This window comes from Amblyraja radiata, chromosome 15, assembly GCF_010909765.2.
Source record: "Amblyraja radiata isolate CabotCenter1 chromosome 15, sAmbRad1.1.pri, whole genome shotgun sequence".
Lineage (NCBI taxonomy): Eukaryota > Metazoa > Chordata > Chondrichthyes > Rajiformes > Rajidae > Amblyraja > Amblyraja radiata.
The window spans coordinates 6,613,097-6,634,318 of NC_045970.1; the positions used below are offsets into that span (position 1 = coordinate 6,613,097).

General features: G+C 44.6%; 1 protein-coding gene across 1 annotated transcript in view; it reads right to left on the reverse strand.

Annotated features, from left to right (window-relative positions):
* Nucleotides 1-7,679, reverse strand: part of slc35g1 (solute carrier family 35 member G1) — a 65,052-nt gene extending 57,373 nt beyond the window's left edge. Inside the window, exon 1 of the mRNA XM_033034736.1 lies at nt 7,342-7,679. Coding sequence (XP_032890627.1) covers nt 7,342-7,679 — 338 coding nt within the window. The remainder of the gene's footprint in view (nt 1-7,341) is intronic.
* Between the last annotated feature and the right edge of the window lie 13,543 nt (nt 7,680-21,222).

Below are 21,222 nucleotides of genomic sequence, written 5' to 3' on the forward strand. Positions count from 1 at the left end.
ATAAAGGCTAGCATACCAAAAGCTTTCTTTACCTACCTATCTATATGAGATTCCACCTTCAAGGAACTATGCACGGTTATTCCCAGATCCCTCTGTTCAACTGCATTCTTCAATTCCCTACCATTTACCATGTACGTCCTATTTTGATTTGTCCTGCCAAGGTGTAGCACCTCACATTTATCAGCATTAAACTCCATCTGCCATCTTTCAGCCCATTCTTCCAAATGGCCTAAATCACTCTGTAGACTTTGGAAATCCTCTTCATTATCCACAACACCCCCTATCTTGGTATCATCTGCATACTTACTAATCCAATTTACCACACCTTCATCCAGATCATTGATGTACATGACAAACAACAAAGGACCCAACACAGATCCCTGAGGCACCCCACTAGTCACTGGCCTCCGACCTGACAAACAGTTATCCACCATTACCCTCTGGCTTCTCCCATTCAGCCACTGTTGAATCCATCTTGCTACTCCTGCATTTATACCCAACAGTTGAACCTTCTTAACCAACCTTCCATGAGGAACCTTGTCAAAGGCCTTACTAAAGTCCATATAGACAACATCCACTGCTTTACCCTCGTCAATTTCCCTAGTAACCTCTTCAAAAAATTCAAGAAGATTAGTCAAACATGACCTTCCAGGCACAAATCCATGTTGACTGTTCCTAATCAGACCCTGTTTATCCAGATGCTTATATATATTATTTCTAAGTATCTTTTCCATTAATTTGCCCACCACTGGTCAAACTAACAGGTCTATAATTGCTAGAACCCTTTTTAAACAATGGAACAACATGCGCAGTACGCCAATCCTCGGGGACTATTCCCGTTTCTAATGACATTTGAAATATTTCTGTCATAGCCCCGGCTATTTCTACACTAACTTCCCTCAATGTCCTAGGGAATATCCTGTCAGGACCTGGAGACTTATCCACTTTTATATTTTTCAAAAGTGTCAGTACTTCTTTTACTTTGAAAGTCATAGTATCCATAGCTACTCTACTAGTTTCCCTTACCTCACATAATTTAATATCCTTCTCCTTGGTGAATACCGAAGAAAAGAAATTGTTCAATATCTCCCCCATCTCTTTTGGCTCTGCAGATAGCTGTCCACTCTGTCTCTCCAATGGACCAATTTTATCCCTCGTTATCCTTTTGCTATTAATATAGCTGTAGAAACCCTTTGGATATACTTTCACCTTACTTGCCAAAGCAACCTCATGTCTTCTTTTAGCTTTTCTAATTTCTTTCTTAAGATTTTTTTACATTCCTTATACTCCTCAAGCACCTCATTTACTTCATGCTGCCTATAATTATTGTAGATCTCCCTCTTTTTCCGAACAAGATGTCCAATTTCCCTTGAAAACCAGGGCTCTTTCCAATTTTTACTGTTTCCTTTCAACCGAACAGGAAAATAAAGATTCTGTACTCTTAAAATTTCCCCTTTAAATGTCCTCCATTTATTTTCTACATCCTTCCCATAAAACAAAATGTCCCAGTTCACTCCTTTTAAATCATTTCGCATCTCATCAAAGTTAGCCTTTCTCCAATCAAAAATCTCAACCCTAGGTCCAGTTCTGACCCTCTCCATAATTATATTGAAACTAATGGTATTGTGATCACTGGACCCGAAGTGCTCCCCAACGCATACCTCCGCCACCTGTCCCGTCTCATTTCCTAACAGGAGGTCCAGCACTGCCCTCCTCTAGTAGGTACCTCTATGTAATGCTGCAAAAAACTATCCTGCACACATTTTACAAACTCCAAACCATCCAGCCCATTTACAGAATGTGTTTCCCAGTCTATGTGTGGAAAGTTGAAATCTCCCACAATCACTACCTTGTGCTTACTACTAATATCTGCTATCTTCTTACATATTTTGCTCTTCCAATTCTCGATCCCCATTTGGCGGTCTATAATACACCCCTATAAGTGTTGCTACACCTTTCCCACTTCTCAGTTCCACCCAAATAGCCTCCCTAGATGAGCCCTCCAATCTATCCTGCCAAAGCACTGCTGTAATATCTTCCCTGACTAGCAATGCAACACCTCCACCTCTTGCCCCTCCAATTCTATCACACCTGAAGCTACGAAATCCTGGAATATTTAGTTTCCAATCACAGCCCTCCTGCAACCATGTTTCACTGATCGCCACAACATCATACTTCCAGGTGTCTATCCAGACTCTAAGCTCATCCACCTTTCTTACAATGCTCCTAGCATTAAAATATGCACATTTAAGAAACCCCCCACCTCTTATTCTCTGTTTATTTCCTTTTTCTTCTTTCTCCTCTTGTGTCCGAGTGCTTCCCTTTTCTGCTTCCTGCCTCCCATTCTGTCTACTAGCTTTCTCTATTTGAGTAAAAACTGCTTTTTTTCCCACGAGCAGTAGCTCTACTCAATAACCAAAAGTCTGTAGCCTCCTTTTGCTTCGGTATTTTATTTCATTCACATGTTTAAACTATAATGTTTGATTCCTAATGTTTTTGTGTTTTATTCTTAATTGTTCACTGTGTGGCGTGTTGTTACTTGCGAGTGGAGCACCAAGGCAACTTCCTTGTATGTGAACATACTTGGCCAATAAACTTATTCATTCATTCATTCATTCATTCATTCATTCATTCATTCATTATAATGTTTATGGAAATATAAATCAAGCTGCTTGCAATTATTGTAATTTTCCATTTTAATTGAGAGCAGATGATCACAGAAAAGGACAAACGTCTCAAGAAGCAGAGATTTCATAACTAATGTTAATTATAAAATCCTGAGCATTTGTAAAGATTAGAAATATCACTTTTTGGCTTTGGAACAAAATCAATTCTACTTCTAAACAAAAAAAGCAAACAACATTGCTCATTGCCAACTGCTGATTTGTGTCAGCTGTAGTTTGATAAACATATCAGCCCTGTGCATTTAGCACATTGGGAGTAGAGTGCAAGTGATGGCACTGGGCCTGTACCCGCTGGAGTTTAGAAGGTTGAGGGGAGACCTCATTGAAACTTACAGAATAATGAAAGGCATAGATAGAGTGGATGTGGAAAGGATGTTTCCAATGGTGGGAGAGTCTAGGACCAGAGGTCAGAGCCTCAGAATTAAAGGTTGCTCTTTTAGAAAGGAGATGAGGAGGAACTTCTTCAGTCAGAGGGTAGTTAATCTGGAACTCATTGCCACAGAGGGCTGTGGAGGCCAAGTCAGTGGATATTTTTAAGGCAGAGACAAATTCTTAATTAGAACGGGTGTCGAGTGTTATGGGGAGAAGGCAGGAAAATGAGATTAGGAGGCAGAGATCAGCCATGATTGAATGGCGGAGTAGACTCGATGGGCCGAATGGCCTAATTCTACTTCTATGGCTTGTGAACTTGTGAATTTGTGAAAGTGAATTAGAGCAATTAACCTTCCTTGGTATTGATTATTCTGCATAAACACCCAGGGATTTTGACAAAACATTCCATTGTGATGTGTCTAGTATGTCTATAGGGGTTGTCCCACTGCAGCGACCTATTCTGCGAGTTTAGAAGAGTTTGCCCTCGACCAAAACTCGCAGCATGGTCAACACGTGGTCCTAGGAGGTCCTATGAGGTCACTGGAACTCTCCTTCATGCTCGAGGGAAGTTCCCACACACTCGCGGCCTCAGCTAGGTCGAGGAAAGATTTTCAGCATGTTGAAAATTTTTCTGCGAGTGAAAATTGGTCGGCATGGTTCTTTTGAACTCGTAGTGCAGTGGAGTGGGGTCGCTATGTAGTTACAGGCAGTCGAGGGCAGCCGTAGGCAATCTCCTTCGCTCATTGGCTCATTGGAGTTTTCAGGACCAAGGAAAACCGACTGGTAATGTAAAATGCCCACAAAACTTTATTATAAGTTGTCTGGCTTCATAAAAGAGTCTCTACTCCTTCTCGCCACCTTTTCCCCCCATTCTCTCTCCTTCTCTCCCCTTCTCTCGCACTCTCTGAAGGACTTACCGCACACTATGCAGCCGTCTTTTACCTTTCTGTTCATCGTGGGTGTGAATTTCCACTGGCCCGCCTTTGCAGTGTGTGTGTGTGTGTGTGCGTGTGTGTGCGTGTGTGTGTGTGTGTGTGTGTGTGTGTGTGTGCGTGTGTGTGCGTGTGTGTGCGTGTGTGTGTGTGTGCGTGTGTGTGCGTGTGTGTGCGTGTGTGTGTGTGTGTGTGTGTGTGTGTGTGTGTGTGTGTGTGTGTGTGTGTGTGTGATCGATCCAGCTCGCAGTTGAAGGTCAGTGGGACAGGCCCTACAGTCCTGAGGGATTATGAAATTATATGTTCCATATTCAACAGATGACAATGTGTTATTTCAATACATCCTGACTCATTTAATTTTGAGGTTGGCATTGAAATTTAGTTTAGTTTAGAGATACAGTGCCGCAGAAACAGGCCCTTTGGCCCACTGAGTCCATGCCGACCAGCAATCCCCGCACACTAACACTACCCTACACACACTAGGGACAATTTACATTTATACCAAGCTAATTAACTTACAAACCTGGATGTGGAGTGTGGGAGGAAACCGAAGATCCCGGAGAAAACCCACGTGGTCACGGGGAGAACGTACAAACTCCGTATTGACAGCATCCGTAGTTGGGATCGAACCCAGGTCTCTGGTGCTGTAAGGAGGCAACTCGACCGCTTCCCTCTCAGTGTCAAAGTCTGAGTGCTGTAGTCATAAGCAAGGTCATTGTGAAACAATCTGCGTGAAGCAAGACAAAATCAAGATGAAGTATGAAACTGGTCATTTTTGTGATTTAATTAAATGTTTATTTCTTATAATAACATAGACAGAACAGCACAGGGACAGGTCCTTTAGCCCACAATGTCCATGCCCCACATGATGCCAATAAAATGATCCTTCTCTCCTGCACATGATCCATATCCCTCCATTCCTTACATATCCATGTCCCCAGCTAAATGCATCTTAAATACCACTATCATACTTACAGGACCATCCTTGTATTTTGAGGCCGTACGCTCCGGTCCCAGACATTTCCACCAGTGAAAACATCCTCTCCACATCCTCATTATCCAAGCCTCTCTCTATTCATTAAGTTTCAATGTGGTCCCTCGTCATCCTTCTAAACTTTAGCAAGTAAAGACCTAGAGCCATTAAATACTCATCCTACGTCAACCCAGACATTCCCAGGATCATTCTTGTACACCTCCTCTGGACCCTCTCCAATGCCAGCAGATCCCTCCTCAAAGTGGGGCCCAAAACAGCTCCCAATACTCCCAATACGATCGAATGCTGCCTTATGAAGCCTCAGCATTACATGCCCGCTTTTACATTCTAGTCCTCTCCAAATGAAGCTAGCATTGCATTTGCTGTTCCTACTACCAGTTCAACTCACAATTTAACTTTTTGGAAATCCTGCACCAGCACTCCCAAAACCCTTTGCACTTCCGATTTCTGAATCCTCTCCCCGTTTAGAAAATATAGTCTACGCCTTTATTCCTACTACCAAAATGCATGACTCCACACTTTTCTAGACTATGTTCCATCTGCCACTTCTCTGCCCACTCTACCAACCAGTCTAAGTCCTGCTGCAGACTCCCTGCATCCCCACCCCTCCACCTATCTTCGTATCATCCGTCAACTTGGCCAGAAATCCGTTAATTCCATCATCCAATTCATCGGTATACGACATGAGGAGTAGCGGCCCCAGCACCGACCCCTGCAGAACTCCGCTAGTCACCGGCAGCCAACCAGAAAAAGCCGCCTTAATTCACACTCTTTGCCTTCTGCCATCCAGCCAACCTGCTATCCATGCTAGTATCTTCCCTCTAATGCCATGGCCTCTCATCTTGTTTAGCAGTCTCACCTGCGGCACCTTATTAAAAGTCTTCTGAAAATCCAAGTAAACAATGTCCACTGATTCTTCTTTGTCTATCCTGCTATTTACTTCCTCAAAGTCTTCCAACAAATTTGTCAGGCAAAATCTCCCTTTCATAAAACCATGCAGACTTTGGTCTATTTTATCAGGTGCTTTTAAGTACTCGGCCACCTCATCCTTAACAATGGACTGTAAAATGTTACCAACCACTGAAGTCATGCTAACCAGCCTCTAGTTTTCCCCTCCTCTGCCTTACTACCTTGTTGAACAGTGGAGTAACATTTGCAATTTTCCAGTCCTCTGGAACCACTACTGACTCTAGTGATTCTTGAAATATCACTGTCAAAGCCTCCACAATCTCTAAAGCCACCTCTGTCAGAACCCTAGAGTGTGGTCTATCTGGTCATGGTGACCTATTCACCTTCAGCCCTTTCAGCTTCACAAGCACCTTCTCCCTAGTAACAGCCACTCCACTAACTTCCACCCCCTGACTCTCTTGAATTTCAGGCATGTTGCTGGTGTCTTCCACTGTGAAGACTGATTGAAAAAACATATTAAATGTATTCACCATTTCTTTATTCCCCATGACCACTTCTCCAGCATCATTTCCAGCAGTCTAAAGTCCACCCTTGCCTCTCTTTTATACTTTATATATCTGTAGAAAATGTTGGTATCCTCTTTTATATTATTGGCCAGCTTGCCTTTGTATTTCATCTTTTCTCCCCGTATTGCCTCTTTAGTTACCTTCTCGTGGCGTTAAAGACTTCCCAATCCTCTGGCTTTCCACTAATCTTTGCAATATTATATGATTTCTCTTTTACTTTTATGCTTGTCTTTGACAGCCATGGTATGCAGGCGGGGGACAGGGCAAGCGGGGCGAGCGCTGTCTGAGTGAAATTTACATGGTGTAAACCCAATGTGATACAGACACACACCACGATGAACAGGAAGGTTGGCGCTGTAATTAAGACGGTGAAAGCACAGTGTATGGGAAGGGTCACATAAGTCCTTTAAAAGAGGGGGGAGGGGGGGAGAAGGGGGGAGAGGTGGAGGGAGAGTGGGAAGAAGGGGAGAGAAGGGGGAAGAAGGAGTGGAGCCAAGTTTTAAGAAGCCAGAGTTACACGGCTGTGAAGCTCGGCGGACATTTAACATTACCGGTCTGTTATCCTTGATTCTGAAAACTACTGCTTACATTTTTTTCTCCCAATGAGCAAATGAAATTCACCGGTCAGCACCAGCTACAACCTACGAGAACCTATGACAACATTCGACCTCCTGGCGACCCACCTACGGCACGAGAATTCTCGCTACTCTCCATGGTGGCTTCATCCTGGTCGCAGCTAATTTTTCAACATGTTTAAAAATTTGCGACGACCATAATGAGGCCGCGACTAGTTCCCAGAATGCGGGAACTCCTCACGACCATGAAGGCGACTCCCCGGCATCCACCCGCGAACATGTGACGAATGCAATCGGCTAAAAAGTCACCTAAGTGGGACAGGCCCATTAGGATCTTTCTTCCACTTTGGGATGAAAATATCCTGCATCTTTTGAATTACTCCCAGAAACTCCTGCCATTGCTGTTCCACCGTCATTCCTGCTACGGTCCAGTTCCCATCAACTTTAGCCAGCTCCTCCCTCATGCCTCTGTCATCACCTTTACTCAACAGTGATGCCAACACGTCTGATTTAATCTTCTCCATCTCAAACCGCAGGTTGAATGTTATCATATTATGGCCACTGCCTCCTAGAAGCTCTTTTACCTGAAGCTTTCTCATCAAATCTGGTTTGTTGCACAACACCAAATCCAGAATTGCCTTTTCCATTGCAGGCTTGACCACAAGCTGTCCTGAGAACCCATCTCGTAGGCACTCTACAAATTCCCTCTCTCAGTGTCCAGTAACAACCAGATTTTCCCAGTCTACCTTCATATTGAAATCGTCCATGACCACGGTAACGCTGGTCTCTACATTTATTCTCTACATCCTGGCTACTGTTTGGAGGCCTGTAGATAACTCTCATCAGGGTCTTTTTACCCTTGCAGTTTCTTAATTCTACCCACAAGGATTCTACATCTTCTGACCTTATGTCATTTCTTGCTAAGGATTGAATTTCATTGCTTATCAGCAGAGCTACCCCACCCTCTCTGCCCACCTGCATGTCTTTGGATAGGCCTTGTATCCCTGGATGTTCATCTCCCAGCTCCAATCCTCTTTCAGCCACATCTCTGTGATGCCCGCAACATCGTACCGACCAACTTCTAATGGCACGACAAGCTCATCCACTTTCTTCCATATACTTCGTCCAGTCACCTTTAGTTCAGTATTCACCATCCCTTGTCTCAAATTAACCCCCATTTTGCCTGACCGTAGACTCATCCCTTTTTAAACTTTCTCTCCGATTACTTTTTCTTAAGTAATGGGGCTGTCCCACTTTGGCGATTTTTCAGCGGACTGCTGGCGATTGTCAAGTTGCCGGCAGTCGCCTGAAAAACTGTCAGAGTGGAACACACGCACACGCACGCGCACACGCACGCGCACACGCACGCGCACACACACACACACACACACACACACACACACACACACACACACAAACACACGCACACACAAACACATCGCAAAGGCGGGGGACAGGGCAAGCGGGGGGAACGCTGCCTGAAATTCACACAGTGCAAAGCCAAGATGATACAGACACACACCGCGATGAACAGGAAGGTTGGCGCTGTAATTAAGACGGCTAGCCCTGTGTACGGTAAGTCCTTTAAAAGAGGGGGGGGAGGGAGAAGTGGGGAGGGAGAAGGGGGGAGAAGGAGTGGAGACAACGTTTAAGAAACCAGACATCTTTTAATAAGCCAGAGATACACAGCTGTGAAGCTCAGCGGACATTAACATTACCGGTTGGTTATCCTTGGTTCTGAAAACTACTGCTTGTGTTTTATTTCCCTATGAGCCAATGAAGATGACCGGTCACAAAGCCGATTAACTAAAACTACCTAAGACTAGCTCGACTACCCATAACTACATGGCGACCATACAGAGGCCGCGACTAGTTCCCAGAATGCAGGAACTCCTCACGACCATGAAGGAGACTCACCAGAGACCACCAGTGAACATGCAGCGACCATGTGGCGAGTGCAGACTCTCCTGTACTCTTCTAAAAGGTCGCCTCAAGGGCCTGTCCCACTTTCACAACCCAATTCACGACATTTTTACTCGTGGACATTTTACATCAGGCTAGAAAAACGCCCCGACCTACTTGATGCCATGAGTAGCTACGACTAGCATCAGGTCCTACCTACGACCTCCTACAACCTCCTACGACCTCGTGACGACCATGCTGCGAGTATGAGTCAAGGGCAAACTCGGCAGAGGTCGTGTATTAGGTCGTGAAAGTGGGACAGGCCCTTAAGTGGGACAGGCCCATAACATCTCCTGCACTCTGCTTCCCTTTAACTTCATTTATACATTTCCAATTTATTCAACCCCGGTTTAAAGCCCTATCTATTTCAACCACATGGTTTAAAGCCCTATCTATGGCACTATCTCTGGGTATAGTGCACTTTCACCTCACTGCAGAACAACAAAGAAAAACCTAGAATCAATGACCTTGCATGAGCATTCTGAAATTGACCAAAACCTGTGACTGTCAACCTAGGATTGTGGAAACCCCTTCCAAAATTTGTAGGAATCAGAGATTCATCTCCATCCTATACCTACTGCTTAATCACACACAAACCACGATTCTATGCAGACCCAATCCTAGTGTGTGCTGGAATAAAAAGTGTCATTGTTCCAGCCATGCTAATGTTTGTCACCGCAGTGTTTCACCTTACCTGCCATTAGTTTGTCATTGTCGGTGGTGAAATATAACAATGTTCCATTTTAATCACCTCCACTCCAGGACCATGGTCAGCCCACTTCAGTCATTGAGTGGCAGTATGAAGATAACTGCTTGCACACACCACACCTGGATGCTGCACTTTTATAACGTTAGGCTTTAGGTTAGATTATTAGATAGATTAGATTAGATAGCCTTTTATTGTCATTCAGACCGAAGTCTGAACGAAATTGAAGCAGTCATACATACAATACAATACAATAAAAAACAACAATAAACACATATTAACATCCACCACAGTGAGTCCACCCAACATCTCCTCACTGTGATGGAGGCAAAAGTCTTAGGTCTCCAGTCTCTTCCCTCCTCTTCTCCCTCTGCGCTGAGGCGATACCCCCCGGGCGATGTTACAACTGTCCCGCGGCTCAAACACCGCGGCCCGGGGTGGTCGAAGCTGCCGCCCACCAGTCCTGCTGACGCAGCCGCTGGCCCGCGGCCGAACCCCGGACTCAGGCCACCGCCGCCAGAACACCGTCCCAGCCACCGGAGCATCGTTCCAGCCCCGAGCCGGATCGCCCTCACGTGAGTGCCGTTACCGTCTCAGCCTCGCGCCAGGCCGCCCCGACCGGGCGCCGCTCCTTCCTCGGGCTGGGCCGCCCCGACCGGGCGCCGCTCATCCCTCGGGCTGGGAACGCCATACCTCCCCGAGCTCGGTCACTCCGACGGGAGCGCCGTTCCTTCCTCGGGCCGGCCGTCCTCACGGGAGTGTCACAGCCCCTCACGGAAGCCCTGTTCCAGCCCCGAGCCGGGCCGTCCTCACGGGAGCGAGCTCAGTGCAAGTCCTGGCGGGCTCTGCCTCCTGAGCCTCGAGGTCGCCAGCTCCGCCATTAGGCCTCAGCGCAGACGGAGGCAGAGAAGGGGAATACGACAAAAAAGTCGCATTCCCCGCAGGGAGAGACAGCAAGCCCTGTTTCAACCCCCCCCCCCCCCCCCCAAAACAGAAACTAAAAACCAAAACTAGACTAACCAAAACGAAAATAAACAACCCAAAAAACACAAAACAAACAGGACTGCCGGAGAGCCGCTGCAGCCAGAGCCGCGCCGCCACTAGTTAAACATGCATTTAATGTAGACCTTCTGCCAATCTGCCCCCATTGCACAAAACAGCATTTGTGCAGAATGAAATAGAGCTAACATTTCAGAGCAATGATCCTTCATCAGATCAGAATGATCTGAAAGGTTACCTCTGTCTATCTCTACACAGAATGCTGCCAGCATGTTCAAATTTTGTTTCTGTTGATCTATTGCTTATCAATATTGCATCCAGTTCAATACCATTAAGCAATTAACCTGTACAACTCCTCCCCCTTCTGTCATGGGGTAGACTGAGACTGCCTCCCACACACACACACACACACACACACACACACACACACACACACACACACACACACACACACACACACACACACACACACACACACACACACACACACACACACACACACACACACACACACACACACAATCTTTGCACATCCCCAATTCTTTCCACTCATCACTTTAATTTCATGTTTCATGTATTTTGTGTTTTTATGACAGTTGGCAAGATCAATTTCCCTCCTGGGATAAATAAAGTTCTATCATATTGTATCATATCGTAAAAATAAAAATCACCAGTTGTAATTATCATATATTTCTGGACACCCCTGTGTTGCAATGGTTTTATAAGGTAAATTGTTGAGCTACTGTTCGGATGTTAATGATAAAGCATTATATATACGTCCCCAGGTCACATACATGTAATCACAATCACAATAATACTTTATTAGCAAGTATGTTTTGCAACATACGAGGAATTTCATTTTGCCAAGTCAGTCATACAAATATAAAGCAACGGAACACCCAAAATACATTTTAACATAAACATCCACCACAGTGATGGAAGGCGATAGAAAAGTTTAAATCTCATCCCGTCTTTGCTCCCCCGTGGTCGAGGGCCTCGAGCCCCTCCATTGACGAGACGATCTTGACTCCCGTAGCCGGAGGCATTTTGGTCCTCCTTGTCGAGGCGATCAGCTCCTGCATCGGGGGGTTGTCAGCTTCCCCGCACCGAGCGATCAAACCCCGGGTCAGGGCTGGTCGAGCCTCTGTGTCGTTGGAGCTCCCGACATCCACGGCCTCTCCCGAGTCTGTGAGCTCACGATGTAGTCCGCAGGCCATGGTTGGAGGGATCCTAGGCAAGGGATCGACTACCGTGTTAAGTCCATGCACCGCGGTGGGGCCCAAAGTCAGTCCGAGGAGGCCTCCAGCTCCATCGATGGTAGGCAGCAGAGCAACCGGAGATGCGATCTGGAAAACAACTGGCAAATGTTTTTCTCAAAGAGCAGCCTGGCATGTGAAAATGCTGCATGGAAGTTCAGGAAAGGAAGATGAATCTTGATAACTTCATAAGGCCATAAGTGATAAGTGTAGAATTAGGCCAATCGGCACATCAAGTCTACTTTGCCATTCAATCATGGCTGATCTATCTCTCCCTCTTAATCCCATTCTCCTTAATTTAACCTGAAGAACTTTAACATAAGCAAAGCTGATACAGTATGCTCAACTATTTCACTTCAAATAAACAAAGTTCTTCAGACGCTGTAATCTCAGTTTTTAGATTGATAGACTGGTTACATCTGCCATGGGGCAGAGGCTGAGAGGGGAATGTGACAGAGACATATAAGCATTGGTAAAGTGGATAATAATAATAATGGATTGGATTTATATAGCGCCTTTCTAATACTCAAGGCGATTTACATCGCATTATTCATTCACTCCTCAGTCACACTCGGTGGTGGTAAGCTACTTCTGTAGCCACAGCTGCCTTGGGGCAGACTGACGGAAGCGTGGCTGCCAATCTGCGCCTACGACCCCTCCGACCACCACCAATCACTCACACACATTCACACACATTCACACACAGGCAAAGGTGGGTGAAGTGTCTTGCCCAAGGACACAACGACAGTATGCACTCCAAGCGGGATTCGAACCGGCTACCTTCCGGTTGCCAGCCGAACACTTAGCCCACTGCGCCATCTGTCGTCCCAATAGTAGGAAACCTTTCCCCATGGCCGAAGTGTCTAAGACCAGAGAGCATAGATTTACTGTGAAGAGTAAGAGATTTAGACGGGATCTTGGGAAGAATTTTTCACCCAGATGGTTTAAGAAGCATTTGGACATGCACTTGAATTGTCAAAACATAGTCACTGCAAACCATCAGTTAGTAAATAGGATTTATTTACTGTAAATAGGTGCTTGATAGATAGAGCGTGGTATAAATATTGATTTCTTAAACATCGAGTAACCCTTGCTTTCCCTCTCTTTCCGTCATTCCCCATCTTAATTCTCCAACTAGTTTCACTGTCCTGCTGATTAAATTTTACTTGTGTTTAAGAAGGAACTGCAAATGCTGGAAAATCGAAGGTACACAAAAATGCTGGAGAAACTCAGCGGGTGCAGCAGCATCTATGGAGCGAAGGAAATAGGCGACGTTTCGGGCCAAAACCCTTCTTCAGACTGAATTTTACTGCTTGTATGCCTCGTTGTCACCTTCCCCTCAGCTAACAATGAACCATTCTACATTTCCTTGACCATTGTCTGCTTTGATCTGTGTTTTCACACCTTACCCTTCCATATCTCCATGTTTCCCTTTCCCCTGACTCTCAGTCTGAAGAAGGGTTTCGACCCGAAACGTCACCCATTCCTTCTCTCCAGAGATGCTGACTGTCCCGCTGAATTACTCCAGCATTTTGTGTCTATAATGTGTATTTGATAGTTGGCATAGATATGATGGGCTGAATGGCATGTTATTAATGTCCACAATATTAATGCAAATTGCTCATGGTAACTTAGGTCGGGACTGTTTTAAATCTTCCTTCCAAGACTCTTTCAGCCAATTCTTAGGTAGAGCATGGGCTAACCCAGCAAAGAATGAAATGTAAGCAAAAATGCTGGTGAAACTCAGCGGGTGAGGCAGCATCTATGGAGCGAAGGAAATAGGCAATGTTTCAGGTCAAAAGCCTTCTTCAGACTGATCAGTCAGAAGAAGGGTTTCGACCCAAAACGTCGCATATTTCCTTCGCTTCATAGATGCTGCCTCACCCGCTGAGTTTCTCCAGCATTTTTGTCTACCTTCAATTTTCCAGCATCAGCATCCATTAGACATATAATGTAAGCCTCAGTTTATAAAATGCTGCCTACTGGCTATTTTAAAATTATTTTTTAATTATTTGTTTCAATAAAAATTGTGGATGAACAGGTTCCAAGCAAAGCAGCAACATAGAATTATTTGTGGTTAAACAGTTAGTTCAGCTGATAATTGACATTAATTCCAACTGTTAAAGCAGTCTATTTCTTGCAGATATCAATGCAAGTTTCATGAACTTCACTCATAATGTAAGATTAATTCTGAAACTTGTTAGACAAAAAACCAACTATGGTTTAGTTCAGTTTAGTTTATTGTCACGTGTACCGAGGTGCAGTGAAAAGCTTTTGTTGCGTGCTAACCAGTCAATGGAAAGACAATACATGATTACAATCGAGCCTTTCACAGTGTACAGAAACATGATAAAGGGAATAACGTTTAGTGCAAGATTAAGCCAGTAAAGTCTAATCAAAGATAGTCTGAAGGGGTAGATAGTAGTTCAGGCCTGCTCTCCAGTTGTAAATGCAGTAGTGTGGAAATGCAGTTTTAATAAACTAATATGTTTTTAATTTTTATAATTCAGTTTTAATCAACTAATTATAAAACTAACTAAACGATATGACGATCTCAGGGTTAGAATAAGAGCTACATACATGCATTTTGCTCCTTTGAACTCAAGATGAATGAAACTTCGTGTGTGAAGCTGCACTTGCAGTATTGCATTCAGTATTGGCCATGCTGTAATAAAAAATGCCATTTAGCAGGAAAGAGAGCAGAGAAGATTTACGACGATGTTGCCAGGACCCAAAGGCCTGACCTATAAGGAGAGGACGGGAAGGCTGAGACTTTATTCCAAAGGATATATGCGATTGAATGCACACAGACTTTTCCCCAGGCTTGGGGAATCAAGAACGAGAGGGCATTGGTTCAAGGTGAGAGGGCAAGATTGTACAGAAACCTGAGCAACAGCGTTTCCACTCAGTGGGCAGTACGTATATGGAACAAGTTGCCAAAGGAAGTGGTTGAGGCAGGTACTATAACAACACGTAAAACATATTTGGACTGGTGCATAAACAGTAAAACGCTTGGAGGGAAGTGGGTCAAGTTGGACAACTTGGTCAGCATGGAGGAGTCGGGCTGAGGGTCTGATTCCATGCTGAATTACTCTGTAACTATGAGTTTGAAATGGGTCATTTTATATTGTCAATGCATGGGAACCAGAGAGAGCTAGCCAACTTGATAGGCGAATAGCGTCATGGAAGGAAGCAGAGGGTGATGCTATAAGGTTGGTTTTATGGACTGGAGGCACATGACTAGTGGTGTGCCCCATGGATTGGTGTTCAGCCCATTGCTGATTGTGGTTTACACCAACGGTTGAATGAAAATGTACAAGGCAGGATTAGTATATTTTAGCTGACGACACTTAGAGTAAGTGTCGTGAAGATGGCTATCAAAAATTACAGCAGGGTCTTGATCAGTTGGCTAAATAGGTTGAGGAATGCTTGATGGAGTTTAATGCAGATAAGTGTGAGGTGTTACTTTTTGGAAAGTCAAACCAGGGCAGGACCTTCACAGTGCCAGAGTAGGGCTCTAGGAACATGGGCAGGACCCACACAGTGAATGGTAGGGCTCTGGGGAGTGTTGTAGAGCAGAGGGATCTAGGAGTGGAGGTGCATAGTTCCTTGAAAATGGCATCACAGGTAGATAGGGTGGTCAAGAAAGCTTTCAGCACATTGGGCACCATCAGCCAAGGGTATTAAGTATAGAAGTCGGGATGCTATGTTGCAGTTGTACAAGGCGTTGGTGAAGCCACATTTGGAGTATTGTGTCCAGTTTTGGTCATCCTGCTATAGAAAACATGTTGTTTAGTTGGAAAGAGTGCAGAGAAAACATACAAAGATGTTGCCGGCACTTGGAGTGGAGCTGAGGGGGTGATCTTATAGAGTGTATAAGATCATGAGGGAAATATGGGGTAGATGCACAGAGTTTTTTTATAACCAGAGTAGGGGGATTAAGAACCAAAGGAAATAGTTTTAAGGTGACGGAGGTAAGATGTAATAGTAATCTGAGGGGTGATTTGTCACGAGAAGGTGGTGGGTATATGGGACGAGCTGCCAGAGGAGGCTCAAGGTATAAAGGTAGACAAATCTCCCAGCTGATCAGATATATCCAAAGACACTGTGGGAAGCTAGAGAGGAAATTGCTGGTTTCCTGGCTGAGATTTACGTCCTTAAATACAGTTGAGATGCTGGTAGATATCAGGGCGTCAAATGCTGTGCCTCTATTCAAGAAGGGCTACAGGGAAAAGCCAGGGAACTACTGGCCAGTGAGCCGAACATCTGTAGTTGGAAAGTTACTGGAGAGTATTCTGAGGGATAAGATATACAGGCATTTAGATGGACAGGGGCTGACTAGGGATAGCCAGCATGGTTTTGTACGTGGGAGGTCGTGTCTCACAAATCTGATTGAGTTTTTTGAAGACGTAACCAAAAAGGTCGATGAGGGCAGAGCTGTAGATGTTGTAAGGCATTCGACAAGGTTCCACATGGTAGGCTGCTCTGGATGGTTAGAGTAGATGGGATCCAAGGAGAGATAGCTGAATGGATAGAAAGTAGACAAAAATACTGGAGAAACTCAGCGGGTGAGGCAGCATCTATGGAGCGAAGGAAATAGGCAACGTTTCGGGTCGAAATCCTTCTTCAGACTTGGCTTCATGGAAGGAAGCAGAGGGTGATGGTGGGAGGTTGCTTCTCAGACTGGAGGCCTGTGACTAGTGGTGTGCCTCAGGGTTTGGTTTTAAGCCACGACTTTATTCCTCAGAGCATAGGAAGTTGAGGGGTGACCTTTTTCAAGTGTATGAAATCATGTGGGCTGTAGGTAGGGTGAATGGTCAGTCTTTCTCTGCAGGGAAGACTAAAACTAGAGGGCAGTGAGTGGTGAAGGCTGAGGAGCAACCGTTTCCACACAGAATATGGTGGGAATGGGAACTATAGAGGCAATACAATTATAATGTTTAAAATATATTTTGACAGGTTAATGGATAGAAGAGGTTTGGAAGGATAGGGGCCAAACTCAGGCAAATGGTACTTGCTCAGATAGATATCTTGGTTGGCATGGACACGTTGAGCCAAAGGGCCTGTTTACATGCTGCATAACTATGACTCTAAGGAACAGTATCAAACAGAACAGCATGTGGAGAGAGAAACTAAGACTCGCTGGAAATTTGGCACAAGCATCTCTGCTATCAGTGGCATAATATAGTTCTCTACTCTGGTATAACAATTATGTACAAAACTCATCCGGTGGCAAATCATTGGTATAATGAGAATAATCAGCCAGGAATTTAAACAATTGTTGATAGTCTAAAACAGTTTTAGTATTATAATAAATGACTCAAATCGTCACCCATTCCTTCTCTCCAGAGATGCTGCATGTCCCTCTGAGTTACTCCAGCATTTTGCATCTATCTTTGGTGTAAACCAGCATCTGCAGTTCCTTCCTACATAAATTATATTAAATTGGGTGTTACTGACCTGGAAAATTAACCAGGGCTCTCATTTAGAATTCAGAGATAAAATACTCCAAATATTAAAATCAATTTTGAGTATGCATAACATTTTTGAAGACCCCCCCCCCCCCCCCCCCCCCCCCCCACCTACATTGAACACATTCTGGGTTTGTCTGGACAATGGATTATCATCCATGCGGAGGGTGGAATAGCTTCTCCAAAGAGGAAACTGCTTCTTTCTTGTGTCAGGTGAGGGCTATCTCACTTCACTGTAAGTGCTGCAATGAAATGCAAGAAAACGATAGTTCCAGGTCAGTGTTTAGGTGAACCACAATACAATATTTTGAGAATGAAATGTTATCGGTTACATTTTTAGTCACAGTTTATCTCCTGTAAATGTGATTTCTTTATTAGGAATTTGTTAATATAAGATATCAATAAATTCACTTTCACAGCAACATTGTTGATTGAGTACACTGTAATACATGATGAAATGAGCAAATAGTTTAAAGCTTATCATAAGAATAAGTATGTTAAACAATCTTGTAGCTCCCAACGTCGCTTGCCCTCTTGTTTCCTCCCTTTCCACTGTTTTCACATGAAATTGTGAAATAATTCAATAATTCCTTAGTTGTTTGTTATTAGTGATGCCTGAAAAACCGGGAACTGGAACAGCGACCGTCAGAGTGGAACACACACACACACACACACACACACACACACACACACACACACACACACACACACACACACACACACACACACACACACACACACACACACACACACACACACACACACACACACACACACACACACACACACACACACACACACACACACACACACACACACACACACACACACACACACACACACACACACACACACACACATCGCAAAGGCGGGGGACAGGGAAAGCAGGTGGAACGCTGTCTGAAATTCACACGGTGCAAAGCCAAGGTGAAAGACGGCTAGCACAGTGTACAGTAAAGGGCCTGTCCCACCAGCAAGCGATAGTATGCGTCTAATGCGACCAAACGTGGTCGCTTGAGGCATACGGCCTCGTGGGGCCGGTCCCACTTCTATCGGCGGAGGCGTATGGAGTTGTGTGGGGCTCGTCCCGACATCGCGCGGGTCTCCAAAAATCTTGCGCTGTCCGAAAATCCCACGGGACAACGGCCTGTCGGCTAGCAGCCGCATTGAGGCCGTACGCAGCGCCTCGACGGGCGTACGCAGCGTCTTGACAGGCGTACACAGCGTCTCGACATCGTACGCAGTGTCTTGACGGCGTTGCACGATGCCCGGCGTGCCGTTGCGTGATGACGTCACCGCCCAACGCCGCGCGACGTCCAAATTCAGTCGGCCCGTCTCCTGCGCAGCTGATTGGTGAGTATGATGTCGGGACCAGCCCCGCACAACTCCATACGCCTCCGCGGTTCGAATTGGGACCAGCACCGTGAGGCCGTACGCCTCAAGCCACCAAATTTGGTCGGGCTAGACGCATGCTATCGCATGCTGGTGGGACAGGCCCTTAAGTCCTCTAAAAGGGCGGGGGGGGGGGGGGGGAGAAGTGGGGGAGAAGGGGGGGAGGAGGAGTGGAGACACTTTTAAGAAGCCAGACAACTTTAAATAAGTCAGAGATACACAGTTGTGAAGTTAGGCGGACATTTAACATTACCGGTCGGTTATCCTTGGTTCTGAAAACTCGTGGGTTTTTTTAAAAATGTAGATTAACTAAAACTACCTACGGCTACCTCGACAACCTACAACTACATGGCGACCCCACTACAACTGCACCTACGACTACAAAAGTATCGATTTTCTCCATGGCGACCAATTTTTGGTTGCAGAAAAATTTTCAACGTTGCAAAATTTGCGGCGATCATACTGAGGCCGCGACTAGTTCCCAGAATGCGGGAACTCCTCGTGACCATGAAGGAGACTCACCCGAGACCACCAGCGAACATGTGGCGACCATGTGGCGATCATGAGTCTCCTGCACTCACCTAACAAGTCACCTAAGTGGAACAGGCCCTTAAGTCCAGATTGGGTGTCATCTGGGATGTCATGGGCCTAACTCAATGAAACACCAGGGATGTGCCAACTTGATAACCCCAATGATATTCTTCCATCTACAGGATTAGATTTTTTTTAAAGAGTTAGTTAATATGTTGATAGCTGTTTTTTTGCATACAGAGTTATTTATTGCAAGTTGGTATATTTAGTTAGATAGTTAGATAATAATTTGGCTTTGGGCTTGGTTTTCTTAGTTGAGCGCTTATCCTGGAGTTTTAACACAAGTACTTTGTGTTTTAATTGTAATCCAGAGCTAATTCAAAGGTATCAAAGGTATCAAAGGTATTTTATTACTCACATTCACATACACCTAGGTGTAGTGAAGTGAAATGCTTTTTGCCATTTTGCAGCACACAAAAAAAGAATACAGACATAATACCAATGAGAGTCTTAAACACATAGAACATCCCCCCACAATGGCTCCCACCATGAGGGAAGGCACAAAGTCCAGTCATTTCCAACATTCCCGGTATTCTGCATCCATAGTTCAAGTTTGTATTTTTCCAAACTGATCGATGAGTGGACTAGTGGCTACGTTATTAAAGCTGCCTGTTTTTTCCAACTATAACTATCATTCTCTGCAAATTCAGATTCTGAGTAGATGTGCATCTTTCAAAATTACACCTTAAAATCAGAAGAAGCATTTAAGATCATCAAATGTTTCAATGTACCAAAATAATCCAATGACAAGGTTTACTGAGAGATAATTTCTAAATCTCACAGGAAAACATCGGTAATTATTCTGAAAGTTCAGTGTCCACTGTCTTCATTCAAAACCTTTCAACCTGACCTGTTGCCCCCGTGATTCACTTTAAAACCAAAGGATTTACAATAAATCTGAGAGTTTTGTGGTGTAAAATGCAGAATTTAAAGAAAATAATTAAAAACTTAGCATGTGAAGTTATATTGCTCTTTTACCTATCTATCATAACTTCAGCAGAATTCTGGAAAAAAATTGGTGAAATCCATCAAAGTATAAATTTCTGTTAACTAAAGAAATCTTGTAATATCCGTGGACCAATAATATATGCATGCCCAGAATATGCCTCAATATTCCATTTCAACATTTCCACAATCATTTTTTAAATTTCTTGGTAAATAATAATGGGAAGTTATTTCAAAGATGAAGCATTCGTTCATTAATATTATCATTATTCCTCATTATTATATGATTCGTTCATTAATATTATCCACAGTGATTTCTAGTAATTGCCAAGTATGGCAATGATTGAAAGAGAGAATGAAACAAAGGAAGAATATACAACACCATGTGGTTACATTGTAAATCCACTGTACGCATTTAAGCGCCTGTCCCACTTAGGCAATTTTTTTCGGCGACTACCTGCGACTAGGCTGTCACTACATGATCGCGGGGTGACGCCTGTATGGTCGTGAGTAGCCTCCTCAAGTTGCCTAAAGAGACGTAACGTTTTTTTGGTCGCCAATGGATTTTGAAATGTTCAACATTTTTCGGCGACTGTGGGCTTGACGTAGCTTGTCTTCTCCTGTCGTACGTGCTGTCGTAGGTTGTCGCCGGGATGACGCAGTTTGTCACCAGGTGACATTGGTTGTCGCCGGCTGCTGATTTTGGTGAATTCCATTGGCGACTACCTACGCCAACCGGCGACAGGTACCGGCGACTGAATTGTCTTCAGTTGTCTCCGACAGGATCGTTGCTTGGCGTAGCTTGTCATGGGTGGACGTAGGTTGACTTCGGTTGTCACCTGTGTGGTCGTAGGTTGTCGTAGGAATG